A 16,941-nucleotide genomic window follows, 5' to 3' on the forward strand; every position below is an offset into this window, starting at 1 on the left:
GATTAATTCCTTTCAGCTTGGTACCGTTGAGAGACACCGTAGAGAACATTTTGGACAATATGGCGTCAGTAACTGCATGTTGTCTCGAATTTGCATACTTGATCTAGGAGCCGGGACTGCTACGCAACTTGCTCAGACAGATAAGTTTTTATTGACCGCTGTAATTGGAACAAGAAAGTAGATAGACAAATTGAATCATAATTCAAAGTCTAGTATAGATGATTTTACAACTCCAACGCCATTGCTAACCATGTTTACATCACGTCAACCCCTTTCATTAAGTTATAAATCTTAGGCACAAGACACAATGCATTTTAGGCGTGTGTAGTTAGGTCAGGGACTTTGTTGTGCCTCCCGAGATATGACAACATGAATCGGGAGCTCTTTACTCAATCCCCTTCTCCCACCCCCAACAAAGTGCTGAAAGGGGCATTTCTTCACATAGTACAGTCTGCGTAGAAGATGTATCCAAACGAAGTCAAGGTCTAGGCGAACACAGACTCTTACACTAGCTCTTATGTATGGTGCGCTCATGATCTGGGACGTCCGTCAGTCGTGTAGCTGAAATTTCAATCATCTGAAGAAGACACGAGGAAATCTAAAGAAGCACTTTCAGCAGACGGTATAAAATCTAGCGGGAATTGAAATGGGGGCCAAGGCTGTAATTACGTTCCTCGCCTTGTGTGGATATCTAACGATTTATACAAGTAAGTGTATTGGATCGCTGAAGACAAGAGTCTTATTTGAAAGTTATGGTATAATAAGTTAATTTACACCTTTTGTCTTGTCTTCGCTTAGATTTAAGGGAAAAAGACGATGAAAAGTACCAAACATTTTTTTTTCGGAAGACAGAACCGCTGCAATTGTGTTAAATTTTGCTTTTAAGGTGGTGTCCTTCTATATGTCTATCATTTGCAGAGAGGAGCTGCTGTGGCTCAGTGGATAAATCCACGGGTTTTAATCAAGAAGTCACTGGTTCAAGTCCAATGCCAACAGTAGTTGTGCCTCTAGGCAAGGTACTTTATCCTCATTGCTAGTCTCTCGGAGGTTACTTTCTTCTAAGCATTTAATGCCGACATCTAATGTTTCATCCAGCAGGCATATAGAAACAATTTTGTGAGGGTAAGTACATAATATGTTTTACATTATACACATTAGGAGGTAAGACCACAACATATATTCCATTGAGTTTCTTTGAACAATATTACCCTACCCAGCAGTGCCCGCTTTTGGAGACATCTCTTGTGATTTCGAGATAGACATCTGCAACTTTACAGACGATTCAACAGACGATTTTGACTGGACCCGCAAGAGTGGCTCTTCAAGTACAGGCGACACTGGACCCGATGTCGACCACACACATGGTACTTCTCTGGGTGAGTGTTTTAATGTTTTTCTTTAAAGTTATTTTGGCTTTGCAGATTTGCAAGGATCTTTGTATCATTGGAAATAAAGCATAATTAGGACTGCATTGACGGTCATCCATGATAACTATACTTAATGATTATGACCTGCAGTGATTACGAATCGTATAACAAGATCACTTTTTGATTATTTCTTTCTTTTGCTGGGACCTTGTGAAATTAATCTGTTCTTTGGCTTCAAGTTATGAAACGCGAGCTTGTCACGCTCATCCTTATTGGAAAATTTCTGAAACGGACTATTTCACACACACAAAAAAAAGCGAACATTGCACCCCCTCAATGGGTGGATTGATATTGCAATTTCCACAACACCGCTCATGCTGTACAACAAAATCGGCGTTCATAACCCCCTGTTTAGCTGGTTACAGTTCGTTCGCACACATAAAGATCAAAGATATCACTTTTCTATATGAAAATTAATCTACACAGATTTTTTTTTCTCAAATAGCATTAACAATGATAAAATAACAAAACTGCACATATGCACTTGCACCGTAACTCACCGTTGCACTGATGCATTTTGAAGCTACCCTTTTCGTTTATACAATTTGATATGTATTAAATGATTTGTAAAGAAGTATAAGCCATATGCTTTTCCAGAGGCCGCCATCAAATTCAAGCTTCAGCTTAAGATGACGGTCTCCTGCATTTTGTATGTATTAACTCGATTGAAGAATCAATGATTTTCCAATTGTTTTTGTCTGATTATAATTCACCTATACAATATTTCTTATTGGCACATTATGACTATATTTCTAATCATCTTGTGTTGGATGTAATATGTATGATATTGAAAAACTGTTTGTTATGTCGTGTATACTTTGTGAAAAATGCAGAAATAAATCGAATCAAATCAAATCAAATTATTTCGAAAGGGAAACAAGATTCGTGTTTCCGAATGTTCGTTCATCCAAAAATGAATAAAACAAAAAGAAGAAGAAAGGCTGTTATTCCGGCGGGTCGTTGATCCGAAAACGAAATAAGATGATTGTTTTTCCATTAGTTCTTCTTTTCATTTTCGGATAAAGTAAAATTCTGAGTAAGGATCCCCACCTGTTTTGATAGGCAGAAACCACAGTATCGAGACGGGTAGAATTCAAAGTGAAAGGGATGTCATCTGAAGATATTCTCTACAGGTTACTACGTGTATGCCGAGGCGTCCAGCCCGCAGACGCAGGGCTCGGTAGCCCGCCTTATCAGTCCGTCTGAAGATGCAACGCAGTCGAAGTGTGTAGAGTTCTTCTACTTTATGTTTGGGGATCACATGGGGTCATTGAGGTAGGTGATTGTTAGATACTAACATGTTCCAATAAGCATGAAATCTCCGTTTCTTTCTTTGATTTCTTTGTTGTTGTTGCATTATACATAATGTATCTGAATGAAATACAATGCCCCCCCCCCTTGGGGGAAGGGTATAGATGTCAATTATATTTCACATTTCGAGGCACAAAGTCTTGATTTATACATGACAGAACACGTAAACATACACAATTGTTGATATGAACCATAAACATGTGGATGTACTTATGTATTTTTATCTCCTTGTGATATGTATTGACTCTGTTAAAAAAAAAGAGCACCATGAAATCGGATTCCTTCATCGAAAGCTCATATTCTCATATTTTGTTTTTTAACTTAACTTCGTGCTCGTATATTTTGTTGTTGTTTTTTCTTTGATTACAAGTCTTTATTATATAACTTGTGTAATATTTATGGTATATTGTCCTGAAAAGAGTGTACGTGAGAGATAGCGATTCGGCAACACTCGGTGATCCCGTTTGGGAATTTCACGGGGAGAGTGGGAGACAGTGGTACAAAGGACGAGCCAGCATCCAGCAACAAGCCGGCTCAGTTGAGGTGAGTACTATCAAAATATGGTGAACGAGACATTAAAATCAAGAAAATCCTATAAAAGAATGTTTCCTAAAACAGCTTTTTAATGTGACTTAATAAAAGATATTCGCGCCACTGAGAAATCGCGAGTTAAAACTGACTTGATTTGCTTCACCGATATTCACTCCGGAACAGCCGTCTTTTTCGAGCCCTAAAATATGACGTCACGAAATGAACAAAACCCTTTACGAGTGCAGCGGGACATCGAGGCCGCCATTCATAAAGCACGTATTTCTTGGTGAGCGGATGCATTATCTGGCCTGTCTTTAGTCGCATCTACTTCCTCGGCTGAGACATTAAAACGTCAAATTTTTATCTTATATTGTACGGAAAGACTTTGTGTTTGACATCGAGAGTGAATTGAGTGATGACAGCGACAATGACACTGCTAGTGACAGTGGCAAACTCGGGATGGTAGAAGAAGCGAGGGAGAGGCGACGGATATGGAAGGCCGCTGCGGACACAACTCGTTTGGGGGCATACATGGAAACGGGCATATGTATGCAACTGCCTCTCCATACGTACATGTATGCCCCAAACGAACCACGTCCGCAAAGGCCCTCCATAGACGGAGCTCACTGTGTGGGTGGAGTGCGTATAGCAGAGCGCACATTTCGCGACGTCATAATTTTGGTCACCAAAATTTCGCCGTCAGATTGGGTTCAGGGCCCTGTTGCATAAAACCCTTACCGCTGGACTTACCGCTCCTTTCTAGCGGTAAGTCTTCAAATTAGCGCTAAATTTTATAATCCTTGATGCTGATTGGCTGTGACGGCTTATTTTGACGGTAGTTACCATTGAAATTCAACGGTATGTTTTATGCAACGGGCCACAGTTGGTCTAAAAAGGATCTCAAAACACCATATCTCCATCGTTCTGAAGACGTTTTTACCTTCTGAAAATTAATTATTTATGTTCCTAGGGACTTAAGCTTTCCAGAAATGTATAAATTACCTTGTGTATGAATATCGTCCTTTTTTCTCGTGCACCATGCTTTAAAATGTATTATAGTCTGTTTTCGTATAAAAAAAGAGTGTTTATAGACACGAACATAATAATGCAAGGTGTGTGTGTATGGGGGGGGGGGGGTGCGTTCAGGGGTCACAATGGAAACCCTCACGTCGGAAACCAAAACTCTTAAGTATTAAATTGCACCAGACTTTATTAGTGAAGTTCACATCTTTTATTACGCTTTGATGATTCGTAATGATTCAGGCTATGAAGCATTTTTCACAGGACTGTAGGATAAAATACGTGATCTAAACATTCTCGATTTTGGATTATTCATTCAATGATTAGCATAAGTTATAGCATGAAGCAGAGGATATAGGTCGTACGTATTTATGTTCTCATCAAGTTGTCTGTGCCTGATGGGTTTTCATTCAGATGATTTTCGAAGCTGAAATCGGTTCCGGGGAGCGATCGGACATTGCAATTGATGACATCGCCTATTCTGACGGGCTCTGTGCATCAGGTAACTGCGTTTCGCATAAACTATCAACTCTCTCCTTTTGTTTTCATTCGTCTCTTTCATTACCAAAACGAAAGAAGCTCATATATAACAACTGACACTTATGAAATTTTCCCCACATAGCAGCTCATTAAACTGTCTCCGTAGCGGAGCTCATTATATAGGTCTCCACGTTGGAGTTCTGAAAGAAAAACTATTCAGCATGCATCATCCTCATACGTACGTATCACACGCGCTCGTGCCAACACGAGCACATACGCAACTGTGAAAGAGAACCAGAATTAGCTTGAATACGAAAATGGCAGAGAAGGAAATCTAATTATATCAAAAGTGCATTAAGGAGTAACGTTACACCTTTTTACGAAAAACACACACCAATAATTTAGCTAGTACAAAATTGATTCAAAGTAATGACTTGATATACGAACAGTTGATAATAAACAAATGGTTAAAAAGAAATAATAACAAAATACACCATCATACCATATTTGTAAAAATACCCATCCCCTCCTCCCAAAAGAAATGGTGGATATGAAAGACAAAGATAAAGGGAATAATAACATAGTAATGTATTGTTTGAAAGTCCAGAGTGCGCTGCATTATACTACCACACATTGGTTTCTTAATAGGTTTGTGTTGGGCGAGTGTGTTGATCATCTTGTAGAGCGTCGAGGATTATTCACCAAGCGCAAGGACACTTTCACAGAAAAGGACTTACATCACAAAAACAAAGTTTCATCATAGGCCCCCTTCATGCTATGTGGCTGACGTGATTTTTGGCAAGGGTGATGGGCAATTACCAGGACTAAAGTAGGCAGTCTTATCTTCTGTACATGTTGTAAAAGGCACAGATGTATATATACAGAAGGTAAATAAATCTGCCCAATGTCAACCCACTTTGCTGATGTGTGTGATCTACGCCTGGTGTCGGCAGGCACAGTACAGCACAATATCACAAGTAGGCATACACTCCTCTGCAGTTTATACCGATATCAATTTCTCAACTGGTATCTATGGCATCAATAGAATCCAGTGTACACAGCTTTTTTCCCCCTTAGTTCTACATGTGAGCATGATCATCTGTCATGCATGTCACAGCATGACTTCTAATTTCAAAATACAAACTGTATACGAATATATATATATATATATATATATATGTACGAAATCAAAAATGAAACTTCTGCGTCGGTGTGTAATAAATAGATAGCAAGAGTAAAAAACACCGCAGGAGCCAAAAAATTACTCTGACGTTTCGGTCAAAGACCTTTGATAAAGGTCTTTGACCGAAACGTCAGTCCTTTTCTATATATATATATATATATATATAATCATATGATAGACTATCACATGCAATGCTTATGAGCATTACCGGTAGCATAGTAATTTTTCCTATGTTGTCTGCCCTCCAGACTTCGTGAACTGCACCTTTGAATCAGGTTGGTGTGGTTTCGAGCAGGACGATACGGATGATTTCGACTTCATTCGCCAGGCAGGTTCCACTCTCTCCTACGACACAGGACCTACCGTCGACCACACGCTAGGCACAGACGATGGTAAGAGCTCCCACCTGCTTCCCGCTATGTGATGGAGTTTGGAGTTAAAAACAAAGCCTCATTCAAATTCAAATTCAAATAATTTTATTTCCATATGAAGTAATACAGAGTAATATAGGCCTCTACATAACGCTTACATAAGTACCGAATATTTTAAGATATTTTGACACACATTGGCTTAAACAAAACATTGTGTAAATTACAATAAATCAATTTGGTATTTCGACAAATCAATGAGTAAGCAAATACAATTTTATTTTTTAACTGTATATGGAAAAGAGGAATTCACAAGAAAAGCATAGCTTGTAATTTTAGTGAATTACTCTGGGAGATAAGGATAATATATCAATCCGACATAAAATGTACTCATTTATTTATTATGCAGTTTCACAAGGAACCGTACCATAGCGTACACCCATTTCCACACTAGCCAGCCAGTGAGAGTGCATGGACCCTTTTCTTAAACAGTGTGAAAGTCACATAGCGTTTTTCAATTTGTCGTTTCACATCTTGACCATTGCCAACACCGAGAGCTGATGGCGTACGAATGGAGACATTGCAACACTCTCAAATGAATACGGATCACATTGTTGTGTGTGTGTGTGTGTGTGTGTGTGTGTGTGTGTGTGTGTTTAATCACGGTATTACTGTGGCACTATTTCAGGAGAGAAAGCAATTTAATGTGTACTTTATACTATCGCACATACATTGCTTCTGCCCTATTGGTAAACTGTGCATTTTCATCCAAGGTCCTATATAATCCGTTAATGTCCACATCACCATTTTTCTTAACTCAGTTCTTCAGAGAGATCTTGCTGTTTGCCTTTTCGACTCGTTACGTGGCTCTTTGACAATCGAAATCGGAGCCCTTGTCCAGTTTCTACATTTGAAAATGGCAGCAATAGGTGTTCCCACTCTATGATTACAATCATATTTTACATCTTTATCAGTATCCGCCCATGAAGTTTATGTCCCATTGTTCGTGTTATCCAACGAAGATCGATCGACCAGGAGGCTGTTATATAGGTCGCTGTGCAAAGTGCAGAAAATCTGGCTGTATTGTAAGGTTATAAACACACACGCACAAACACACATACACACGCACGCGCACACACACATGATATACACAAATTCAAAGCTTGTGTTGATTTGGGGTGTCACAGGAATCATTGCAAATTTAGATCAACAATGTAACTGCATGATTCAATAATTTCATTATATCTCCTTTGCTTCAAAATCATTTCCTCAAAAATATACAATAACACGATTCAGACTCGCTCATTATTGTACTCAGGCCTACGGAATTCATGAAGATAAAAAAAAAACACATTAAGTTGCCCTAAACTAACAATGTTTTCAAACGTGCTGAATGATAAAAATTTATTCAAAGTTTAAGTATGTTTTGCATGATACTATCATGACTATATCTTATATTGTAGGAAATGACTGTAACTTCAGTAGAATGCAAGAAGAAACGATCGAGCACAGCATGTTTGCAAATATAAAAGGTTTTCACCGAGAGAAAATCTCACAAATACAAGCATCAAAATACAACTTCTCGTGTAAGCGTCACCGAAATTCTGTAATGCTCGTTTTTCTCAATATGTGATGTAATAGGATTACTTTATTCTTCGGAGATATTCGTTGTGATGGTAATTTCCGTCACCATTAAAAGAGCCAATTTCCACCGCATCGTCCTGATCATAACATCTGTTTTCTATCATTGACTCTGTGGAGCTAATCTATGCCATCATAGAAACTTTACGATTACACGTGAAAAAAAAATCGCTGCAAACGTAGAATTACGCCTAATATAAGTGAACTTGGCGACGTTGATGAAAGCTTTAAATGTTTTTGTAATGTCTCTACTTTTATACAACAAATAAAAAATTAATCATCTGCATTTTCCTATCATAAGGCACGATTTCCACCTAGTCACCATGGAACAGACATTGAATTGCAATCAATCTATTCTTCACTTTTCCTCACAAAGGTTTCTATGATCTAATCATCTGTTACATAACGTTTTCCATCTGAGAAAGAAAATGCACAGATAAACATGACTTGCACTCGACATCGACAATGTAGTTCACAAATTTTCACTTTTCTAGGTTTTTATGTATACATCGAGGGTTCAGTGCAAGACGCTACGGAGGTGGCCCGCCTGATATCCCCTCTTTTCCAAGGCGTTCAAGAGAACGATGCAGAGAGTTTCTGCGTGGTGTTCTATTACCACATGTACGGCGATGACATCGGCGAGCTCAACGTCTACCTGCGTAACGTCACGTCCCCTGATTTAGGCCGCCCCATCTGGTCCCTCGCCGGCACTCGCGGAGACGTGTGGCGGGGCGCCGAGGCAGTCATTAACACGCCGCATGATTTCAATGCAAGTATAACTACCTGAACTCCACCATCTTGGCCCTTTATCTTAGGCTTTATTATAATGTAGACTGTCAAGATACTATCCTCTCGTCGTTTACTATGCAGGGTGTGGTTGATTTGATGCGTACACTTACGTAGAACGGATGAGAAAGTGTCGCTGTTTCCTGGTAACAAAGGAAAGGGGCATTGCAGTATCTGGACCATGATGTCAAACTTTATTTTCTGAGCTAACAAGAGCTTTGGGTTACGTGAATGAAAATTTAGAGAATGACAAGTTGGGTGTAGATGAATGTATTCGTTAGTAATCATGACGTCTTTAAAAAGGGGCGTCAATTACAAGCAAGAACATAATGGATATAGCCGTTTGGAGAACATGAATGTCATGAGTCTTAAGAGTTTTGGATGGATAGGAACAACTTTATACATTCTTATGTTACTATCATTTCATGCCATTTATAATTTCATCCCTATCTAAGGTTTTGGTAAAATTGATATTTACAAGAACGATTACATTTCTTAATTATCATAATGTTTTTAGGAATTCTCAATTTGGGTTTCGTCAGAAACACAGCACCATTCATGCTCTTTTGAAGTTTATTGACAACGCCGCACATACTATAGATGACCATTCCCATCTTGTTGGTATCTTCCTGGACTTCTCCGAGGCCTTCGATACAATTAATCACGAAATTTTACTTCATAAATTGTCCCATTATGGTATACGAGGGAAGGCCTTGGAGTGGTTCAGGAGTTACCTGCAAAACCGAAAACAATATGTATCCTTAGACGAGCACAGCTCTAGTCTTGAAGTTATTAAATGTGGCGTCCCTCAGGGTAGTATATTAGGACCTTTACTTTTCATCATTTACATAAATTATTTTTGTAGATCATCGGACATACTTTCTTTTATACTTTTTGCCGATGATTCAAATATTTTCTTCTCCCACCAAAATCCAATCACTCTTGTCGATACTGTTAATTCCGAATTTAAAAAAGTGACTCAATGGATAAGAGCCAACAAATTATCACTGAATCTTCAGAAAACTAACTATATGTTATTCAGTAAGTCTATAGAAGTTTTACCCACAGATATCATCTTTGATGACGTTCACTTAGAGCGAGTATCTCATACAATCTCGGTATTACAGTGGATGATAAACTTTCGTGGAAGCCTCATATTATTAATATTAGTAAAATAATTTCGCGTAATATTAGTATTATTAATAGACTTAAATCTCATATCCCGTTGTCTTCTTTGCTGACGTTGTATTTTTCATTAATATTACCTTATTTAAATTATGGAATCTTAGCATGGGGTAGTGCCCATCAAACTTTATTAGATAGATTATTGTTATTACAAAAAAAGGCACTTCGTATTATTTGTGGCGTTTCTCCACGTTCCCATGCAGATCCATTATTTGTTAGATATAAGATTTTAAAGATTAAAGATTTGTTTTTCTTTCAGCTGGGTCAGTTTATATTTAATTATAACACAAATGCACTTCCCAGCATTTTTGATTCAATGTTTCCACGAAATCAATATTTTCATAATTATCCCACTAGGCGATCAAATGAGTTTCATTTACCCCTTCTGAGAACGTTATTGGCTCAAAATACATCTATATACACTGTCCCTAGATTTTGGAATTCTTTAAGTTGTGATATAACAAATTCTTTATCTTTGAATTCGTTTAAGCGTAAGTTAAAATATTTTTTGTTGAACTCATATTAAGATATATACGATTCATTACTTAGCTAGTCTTTACAGCCTAAGGGTTCATCGTCAATCATTGATTTCATCATTGTGTATTTTTTTTTACATTATCTTATTTGTATAAACTTTGCTCGGCTGATTGAGCTGAAACACCTCAATTCTCTCTTACGATCCCGATGTTCAGCGTGTTGGCTTTTCCTTTCATTTCCTTTTTCTTTCTCTCCTTCCTTTCCATTATTCTTTGTGTTTTATTACTGTCATGGTATACCCTACCGTAAAGTCATGTAATGTCGTTGTGTTTCTACTGTCTTGTTCTGTCCTGTCTTGTTCTCTCCTGTCTTTGTAAAAAAAAGTTTAATGTATTCACAAGAATCCTTTGAGTGGTTCACAATTTACAAGCATGCTTTTCAGTGAACCTCTCAGTTCTTTCTTTTTTTTTTCCTCGAAACATAACTTTGTATTCTGCCGGTATGCATGTATAATTTCCTATTTGTTAACCATTATCTACCATGTAAAGTCGAATACATGCCTATGTTATATCTTCTGATTAATTTCGTGTTATGTTTGACGAAAAAGAAAGAAGGAATGAAATAAATGAAATGAAATGAAATGAAATAATTCATTTACACTATAGCATAATAGGTCGAACAATGCCCCACCTCTTAATTCTTATTGTTTTCTGCTGTTGTGTAAGACCTTCATCACATTTTGTGGAAGAGAAAAAAAAGAGAATGGTGCACAGTCTAATGAATGAAATAAAACTAAACCTTAAGTTTCCTTCAATGCAAAAATCATTTTAAAAAAATCCCATTTTAATCTCGCCAGATCGTTTTCGAGGCCATACGAGGACCTAGCTTTGAAAGCGACATTGCTTTGGATGACATAGTCATAACTAACTACGCATGTCCTGGATATCGTAAGTAAATAACTTCATTTCTGTCAATCTCCCACCTTTCTAGATTTTCTACATTATACTAAAGGCTGGGATCATAAAACGAACAGGAAATTGTGTTTTTGGCAGATTTTCTCAAACACTTTTTGGTAGAATAATGATGTCTAAAGAGCCCCCTTTTAATTTCTTGAAACCCTGTCCATACTCTTCAATTCAACTCTAATTACTATGATACTGCTTTGAAAGTTGCCAGTCTTCATCTAGAGAATGCGTTAATAAAACATGTTCGATTTCAGTTTCATCTGATAATCCCTTCGTTGTTGTTGCTCCGGTGGTTAACACCCTGTTTTTAGTTCCATTCATCGCACAGCTAGCACGGCTTGGTAAAGATCAAGTGCTTGAGTACACCCTGTACTTCACTGGGCTCTTTTCTAAGTTCACACTTTCTAGAGTGTGTGCATTCTTTCCCATATATTTAGATGGGTTAGGAGAGTCCAATTGAACTGTATGTGTTATACATCATTTTAGAATATAGTCTGCTCTTTCAGAATCTGCTCTAACTAAAAAAACCATGTCTGTCGACTTTTTGTGGTTTTGTGATGCAAGGTCGTATATATAATATACATATACATTATAGCACACACACAAATACACACGCGCGCGCACACACACACACACACACACACACATATTTTTTTCTTTTTTTTTAATCTCGAAAGAAAAAAATCCAATCCATGCAATCTCACAATCTACTACATTTCGGGTTTGTTTCGTTGTTTGTCACAGTAGAAAATGATGGAAAAGACAAAACAGCTCTTTATTTTGTATCTTCCCGCGGCCTTTGTTTTCCTTTAAGACGTCATAAAAAATGAGAGCAGCGTGACGTGCGATTTCGAAGAGTACGAACTGTGCTACTACACACAAGACCAGACAGACGACTTTGACTGGGAATGGAGAAACAGAGCCACGCCGGACTCATACTCTGGGCCCGATGCAGATCACACCCGAGGCGATGAACTAGGTAACCCATATCATGATGTGTCTTTGGCCTTATAGGTTATGGTATCCCGCCGCTAAATCTTACATGGACACATCACAGAGTATGGGATTTTATTGTCATCATATAATGTTTTGAAATCAATTCAAACAAACTGAAAAACGTATCACAATTGACTATATCAATCGACGTCTGTCTGAGACTATAAACCATGGCTCTGCTGCATTAGGAGACATATACCGGATATCTTTAATTCTGACTTAGAATTATGTCTGATCTCAACTTTTATGCAACAGGGCCCAGATCTTTAGGTAGGTCTATCTCTTTACTCCAACGCGTTGCTGTATGTCCTTTTGATGACGATGTGTCGACTATTTAGATATGTACATTTTGGGCATACAGGGTTCTACATGCTGGTCGATAGCACCTTCTGGTCTGTTGCAACGGACAAGGCCCGTCTCATATCGCCCTCCTTTGCCGCCAAGAAAACACCCGAGTCGTGTGTGGAGTTCTGGTACCACATGTACGGGACTGATGTCAACAGGCTGAATGTGTATGTGACGAAAGACGACCAGTCGGACCCGGGGACACTCTCTTTCATGATGACCGGGGACCAGGGGAACTTCTGGCACCGCGCTTCCTTTCAGGTGTCAGTGGCGAGTGATGGGGATTACAGGGTGAGTTGTTGAAAAATGGGGGAGGGGGAAGATCTAGTGCGATGAATAAGGCGAGTTGTGAGATCTCGCCTTCTCGATATCTCTGGTCCGAGAAGTACAGAAGAAGAGATGTCACAGCCTTTTACTGTAGGTTAGTGCTGGTTAGACACAAAAATACTCTTGCAGTAGGCTTCGGGAAGTGGGTTGGAACTGGTGCGAGCATGCATGGTCAGGAACCTTTTATTTGTGTTCACAGGTATTCGGGTTACGAGAGGTTGTTTAGAACCAGTTTCCATATCGATCAATGGATCTGATGCGAAATTCGGTAGTGTGAAAGTACGTTGGGAATCATATGTAATTCAAGTGAGTTTGTGTTTGAGTTTGAAATCCCCCCTTTCCCAATAGTTATCAGATTGAAAAAAAAAAATCACGCCGAGATCGCATCCGGATAAAACAGAGATCCCGATAAAAGGAGGCCGGATAAGGAAGGTCGGACTATATTACTTTTTTTTGCATAATGTTTTTGGTACACTTAATTCTTTGCTGACCAAAAAAAAAAAAAAATGGATTACAGAAATGAATCTGAAATAAACTTAAGTTGTCATTGATAAGTAAAAGGAATGTGTATCTCTATGACAAGTGCGATTTCGTGGAATTTTCGTAATATTTTCATTATGTCGTTGTCCTACTGTGACATGAAGAATTGTTGTAGTGTTTTTATTCAGCGATTTGGTTTGATTTGATTTGATTTGATTTTTATTTATTTCGACAAGGTAAAAAGCCTGCTGTCAGGTTTGAAGCTGCTTTTGAGCAAGAATTTACCCCCCCCAAAAAAAAAACAACAACAACAAACAAACAAAAAAAAACAAAAAAAAAACAAAAAAAACAAAGCAAAACAAACAAACAAACAAACAAACAAAGACTAACAGGTACAGCGATGGCTGTACAGAGCTTTAAACATGGCGAAAGAAAAAGAAATAAGGAGGCAGGTTAGGCAATGCAAATTGCTAGAAACTTGCAAATAAAACTTTTCGTTTTGCGGCGCACTCATCAAAACACACACCCAAAATGACTCGATCACACACGCACCTTCACACACACGCACCCGCAACCACACAAACACAGTTGACACAGACTACACTCAAAACACACGCCACTTCCATGATTGCCTTTAACGATGCGATCGTAGCATTCACAATCGATTCTGTACGGCATTCTTGTCTTTACGAGATAGTTCGTAGGGCAACTCACCGTTCTTCGGATGTAGCGATGTAAACAAGATTTATGTTTGTCTAGGCCTGAAAGCCTATGTTTGTACACAAATTATGTACCTGTGCGGAACGTCGACAGTTACTGTTATGTGGAATGACTTCAGAATGTTTTTGCTTCAAAGGATACTATTTATTAAAGCTTGAGGAAGATGAATAAGAAAGTAAAGTCTAATAAGGCTATCACATTTTCTCTTACAAATACGTAGCTCGTCATCGAGGGGATGCCAGGAAGCGAAGACAGGGACGATATCGCAGTAGATGACGTCACACTTCACCAGGATCAAGCCTGTCCCGCCTGTAAGTAACACTTTCTACGTCACACCTTATGTTCCTCTACTCCCACAACAGCGCGTGCATATTATATCTGTCTTTCCTCTTGCATGGAAGCCTACCGATAAAGCTGCTGTATTATAGTATAGAGTATCCTATGCTAGCGTAAGGGAGGCTCGTAATACCAATCACCATAAGAAAGGGGCGTTTTGCTTACAAAGAAAATAACAAAATAAAACCTCATCCATAATTGTTTGCCCCAAAATCATCATGCCCCGTTCTCATCTCGAACCAGTTACCACCTTAGCCCCCGAGGTCCCCACGATGCCCCCAGCTACGGACGACATCTCTTGCGACTTCGAAGAGGGCTTTTGCGGCTACACGCAGGATTTCTCCTCCGATATGGCTGACTGGAACCGGTATCGTGGCAACCAGGCCAGCTGGTGGTCAACGACAGGTCCAAAGGTTGACCACACCTATGGAACAAGCACAGGTAAGAATTCGGTGGTTGGTGCTACCCTTTTGCACTGATTTTATTTTTGTACAGTAGATTTCATATCAAATCCATTGTAGGTGATGAAATTTACTATGATAATAACAAAATCAACAATCCTTAATATTTCTTTGATCATGATAATGATGATGAAAATGATAATGATAATGATAATAATAATAATAATAATAATGATATCGATAATGGTAATAACCGTTACAGTAATTATACACACTGACATGATTGATGATGATAACATATTCACTTGTAAAAGAGTTAATAACATATTCACTTGTACAAGAGTATGTACTCAAGTAAACTTACAAATTACAACGTAAAGTTCAAGTTTATTTGACAACACTAAACAGAGAGAAATTTCAGGAAAAAAAATCCGATGGAAAGGTTTATAAGGTATATTTTCAAGGTTGTACGTGATAGTTAAGTACGGATGTTTGCTAGGGATTGATTCCAACAGATGAGTTACATGTGATTACAAGCGTTGCCGACTGGCGTAGTAAAAAATGTGATACTATACTTGCCAGTTATCATATTGTGTGTTTGTTTGTGTTTGTGTTTGTGTGTGTGTGTGTGTGTGTGTGTGTGTTTCTCTTTCAACCGCACCTGCTTGGACAGACAACTGAAGAACAGTTACTGCGTGACTGATGTGCGCTTCCGTATCGGAATGTTATAAAACGACCTAATTTTGCATTTTATATTATTTTTTAAATTCATTTCAAAGTGAATATTTAAAAGCTTTATGCTGTGGTTGCGCCGGTGCGGAACCATTTCAAGACCATTACTAGTAGGTGTTTTTTTCTCAGAAAATTTGAAACCACTCCTGAATATATTTCTTGTAGACACACCCAAGCCTGAAAATGCTGAACTTTGCTGGAAATTTTGCCAGTAATGCACTTAAACATGTCTGAACATTGTCTTAAAAAAATCCAGCTTGAGGACAATGATGGGTACAGGTATAAATCACATAACCCTGAAAGGTATGCCAATGCTCACCCTGCTATTTTGATCTTTGCCTCTTCTTTTTGTCAGCATATTTCGTGACCTTTAATCACGCCCAAATGACTGGCATCAGCGACGGAGACAATGCCATTTTAGTGTCGCCACTCATCGCGGCAAACCCGTCGTCGCGCTGCCTCACCTTCTACGCGTACTTGGACGGCTACAATGTGGACTATCTCAACGTCTACGTCAGAGAGTGGGGCAGCACGCGTTCCATCGACCCGCAGTATGCCACCTACGGTGACCAAGGCAAAGAATGGATCGAACATAACGTTGATATTCCAAGTTCGTCGGTCGATTTCCAGGTAGAGTCGGAAGTGAGAAGAAAAATACATTAAGAGAGAGAATCAAATGATGCAGCAGCAATAAGATGCGAATATAACCGAACTGACAAGGTTCGTGTAAGGTCGGTGATGTATCTCAAGGACCTAGAGTTCCATGTCACACCCATTGCAACTACAACAATATCTCTCACAATGGCTACAAATGTATACACCAATCAACAGTGAGCATCATACTCGTTTGAAAATGCGTTCTGCTTGTTGTAACTCTCCACGATTAGAAAAGTCTGCACAAGGTTGGGCTCTGATTTGATATTGGTAAACAGCAAAAAAAAAAAATAATAAAATAACTTGTCAACGCAAATATTGAAGCTACATGTGATCCTCATGAGCCTGTATTATAGCATGATGATTTCTGAGTTCAACATCACTCTTTCCTTATTTCTGCAAACGGATCATTTATCCGTCCTCTTCATGATTTCTCTGTTTTTCAGATATTATTCGAAGCCATTGCAGGTGGATATTATTCAGCCCAAATCTCCATGGATGACATATCGTTAAACAACGGCCATTGCACCACAGGTACCGCACTGATGACGTGATATCTAAATTTATTGTCGAAGG

The 16,941-nt window shown here is 38.6% G+C and overlaps 1 protein-coding gene across 1 annotated transcript in view; it reads left to right on the forward strand.

Moving 5' to 3' along the window:
• The first annotated feature begins 646 nt into the window (after positions 1 to 646).
• LOC139741904 (MAM and LDL-receptor class A domain-containing protein 1-like) overlaps positions 647 to 16,941 on the forward strand; it is a 52,197-nt gene continuing 35,902 nt past the window's right edge. Inside the window, exons 1-14 of the mRNA XM_071652476.1 lie at positions 647 to 707; positions 1,221 to 1,376; positions 2,561 to 2,702; positions 3,158 to 3,281; positions 4,704 to 4,791; positions 6,201 to 6,344; positions 8,456 to 8,730; positions 11,266 to 11,356; positions 12,189 to 12,353; positions 12,732 to 13,006; positions 14,463 to 14,553; positions 14,822 to 15,019; positions 16,067 to 16,341; positions 16,812 to 16,899. Of these exons, the coding sequence (XP_071508577.1) occupies positions 647 to 707; positions 1,221 to 1,376; positions 2,561 to 2,702; positions 3,158 to 3,281; positions 4,704 to 4,791; positions 6,201 to 6,344; positions 8,456 to 8,730; positions 11,266 to 11,356; positions 12,189 to 12,353; positions 12,732 to 13,006; positions 14,463 to 14,553; positions 14,822 to 15,019; positions 16,067 to 16,341; positions 16,812 to 16,899 (2,173 nt within the window). The remainder of the gene's footprint in view (positions 708 to 1,220; positions 1,377 to 2,560; positions 2,703 to 3,157; positions 3,282 to 4,703; positions 4,792 to 6,200; positions 6,345 to 8,455; positions 8,731 to 11,265; positions 11,357 to 12,188; positions 12,354 to 12,731; positions 13,007 to 14,462; positions 14,554 to 14,821; positions 15,020 to 16,066; positions 16,342 to 16,811; positions 16,900 to 16,941) is intronic.

This window comes from Diadema antillarum, unplaced genomic scaffold, assembly GCF_040938485.1.
Source record: "Diadema antillarum isolate AM-2024a unplaced genomic scaffold, OU_Dant_1.0 seq00000962_RagTag, whole genome shotgun sequence".
NCBI classification, from domain to species: domain Eukaryota; kingdom Metazoa; phylum Echinodermata; class Echinoidea; order Diadematoida; family Diadematidae; genus Diadema; species Diadema antillarum.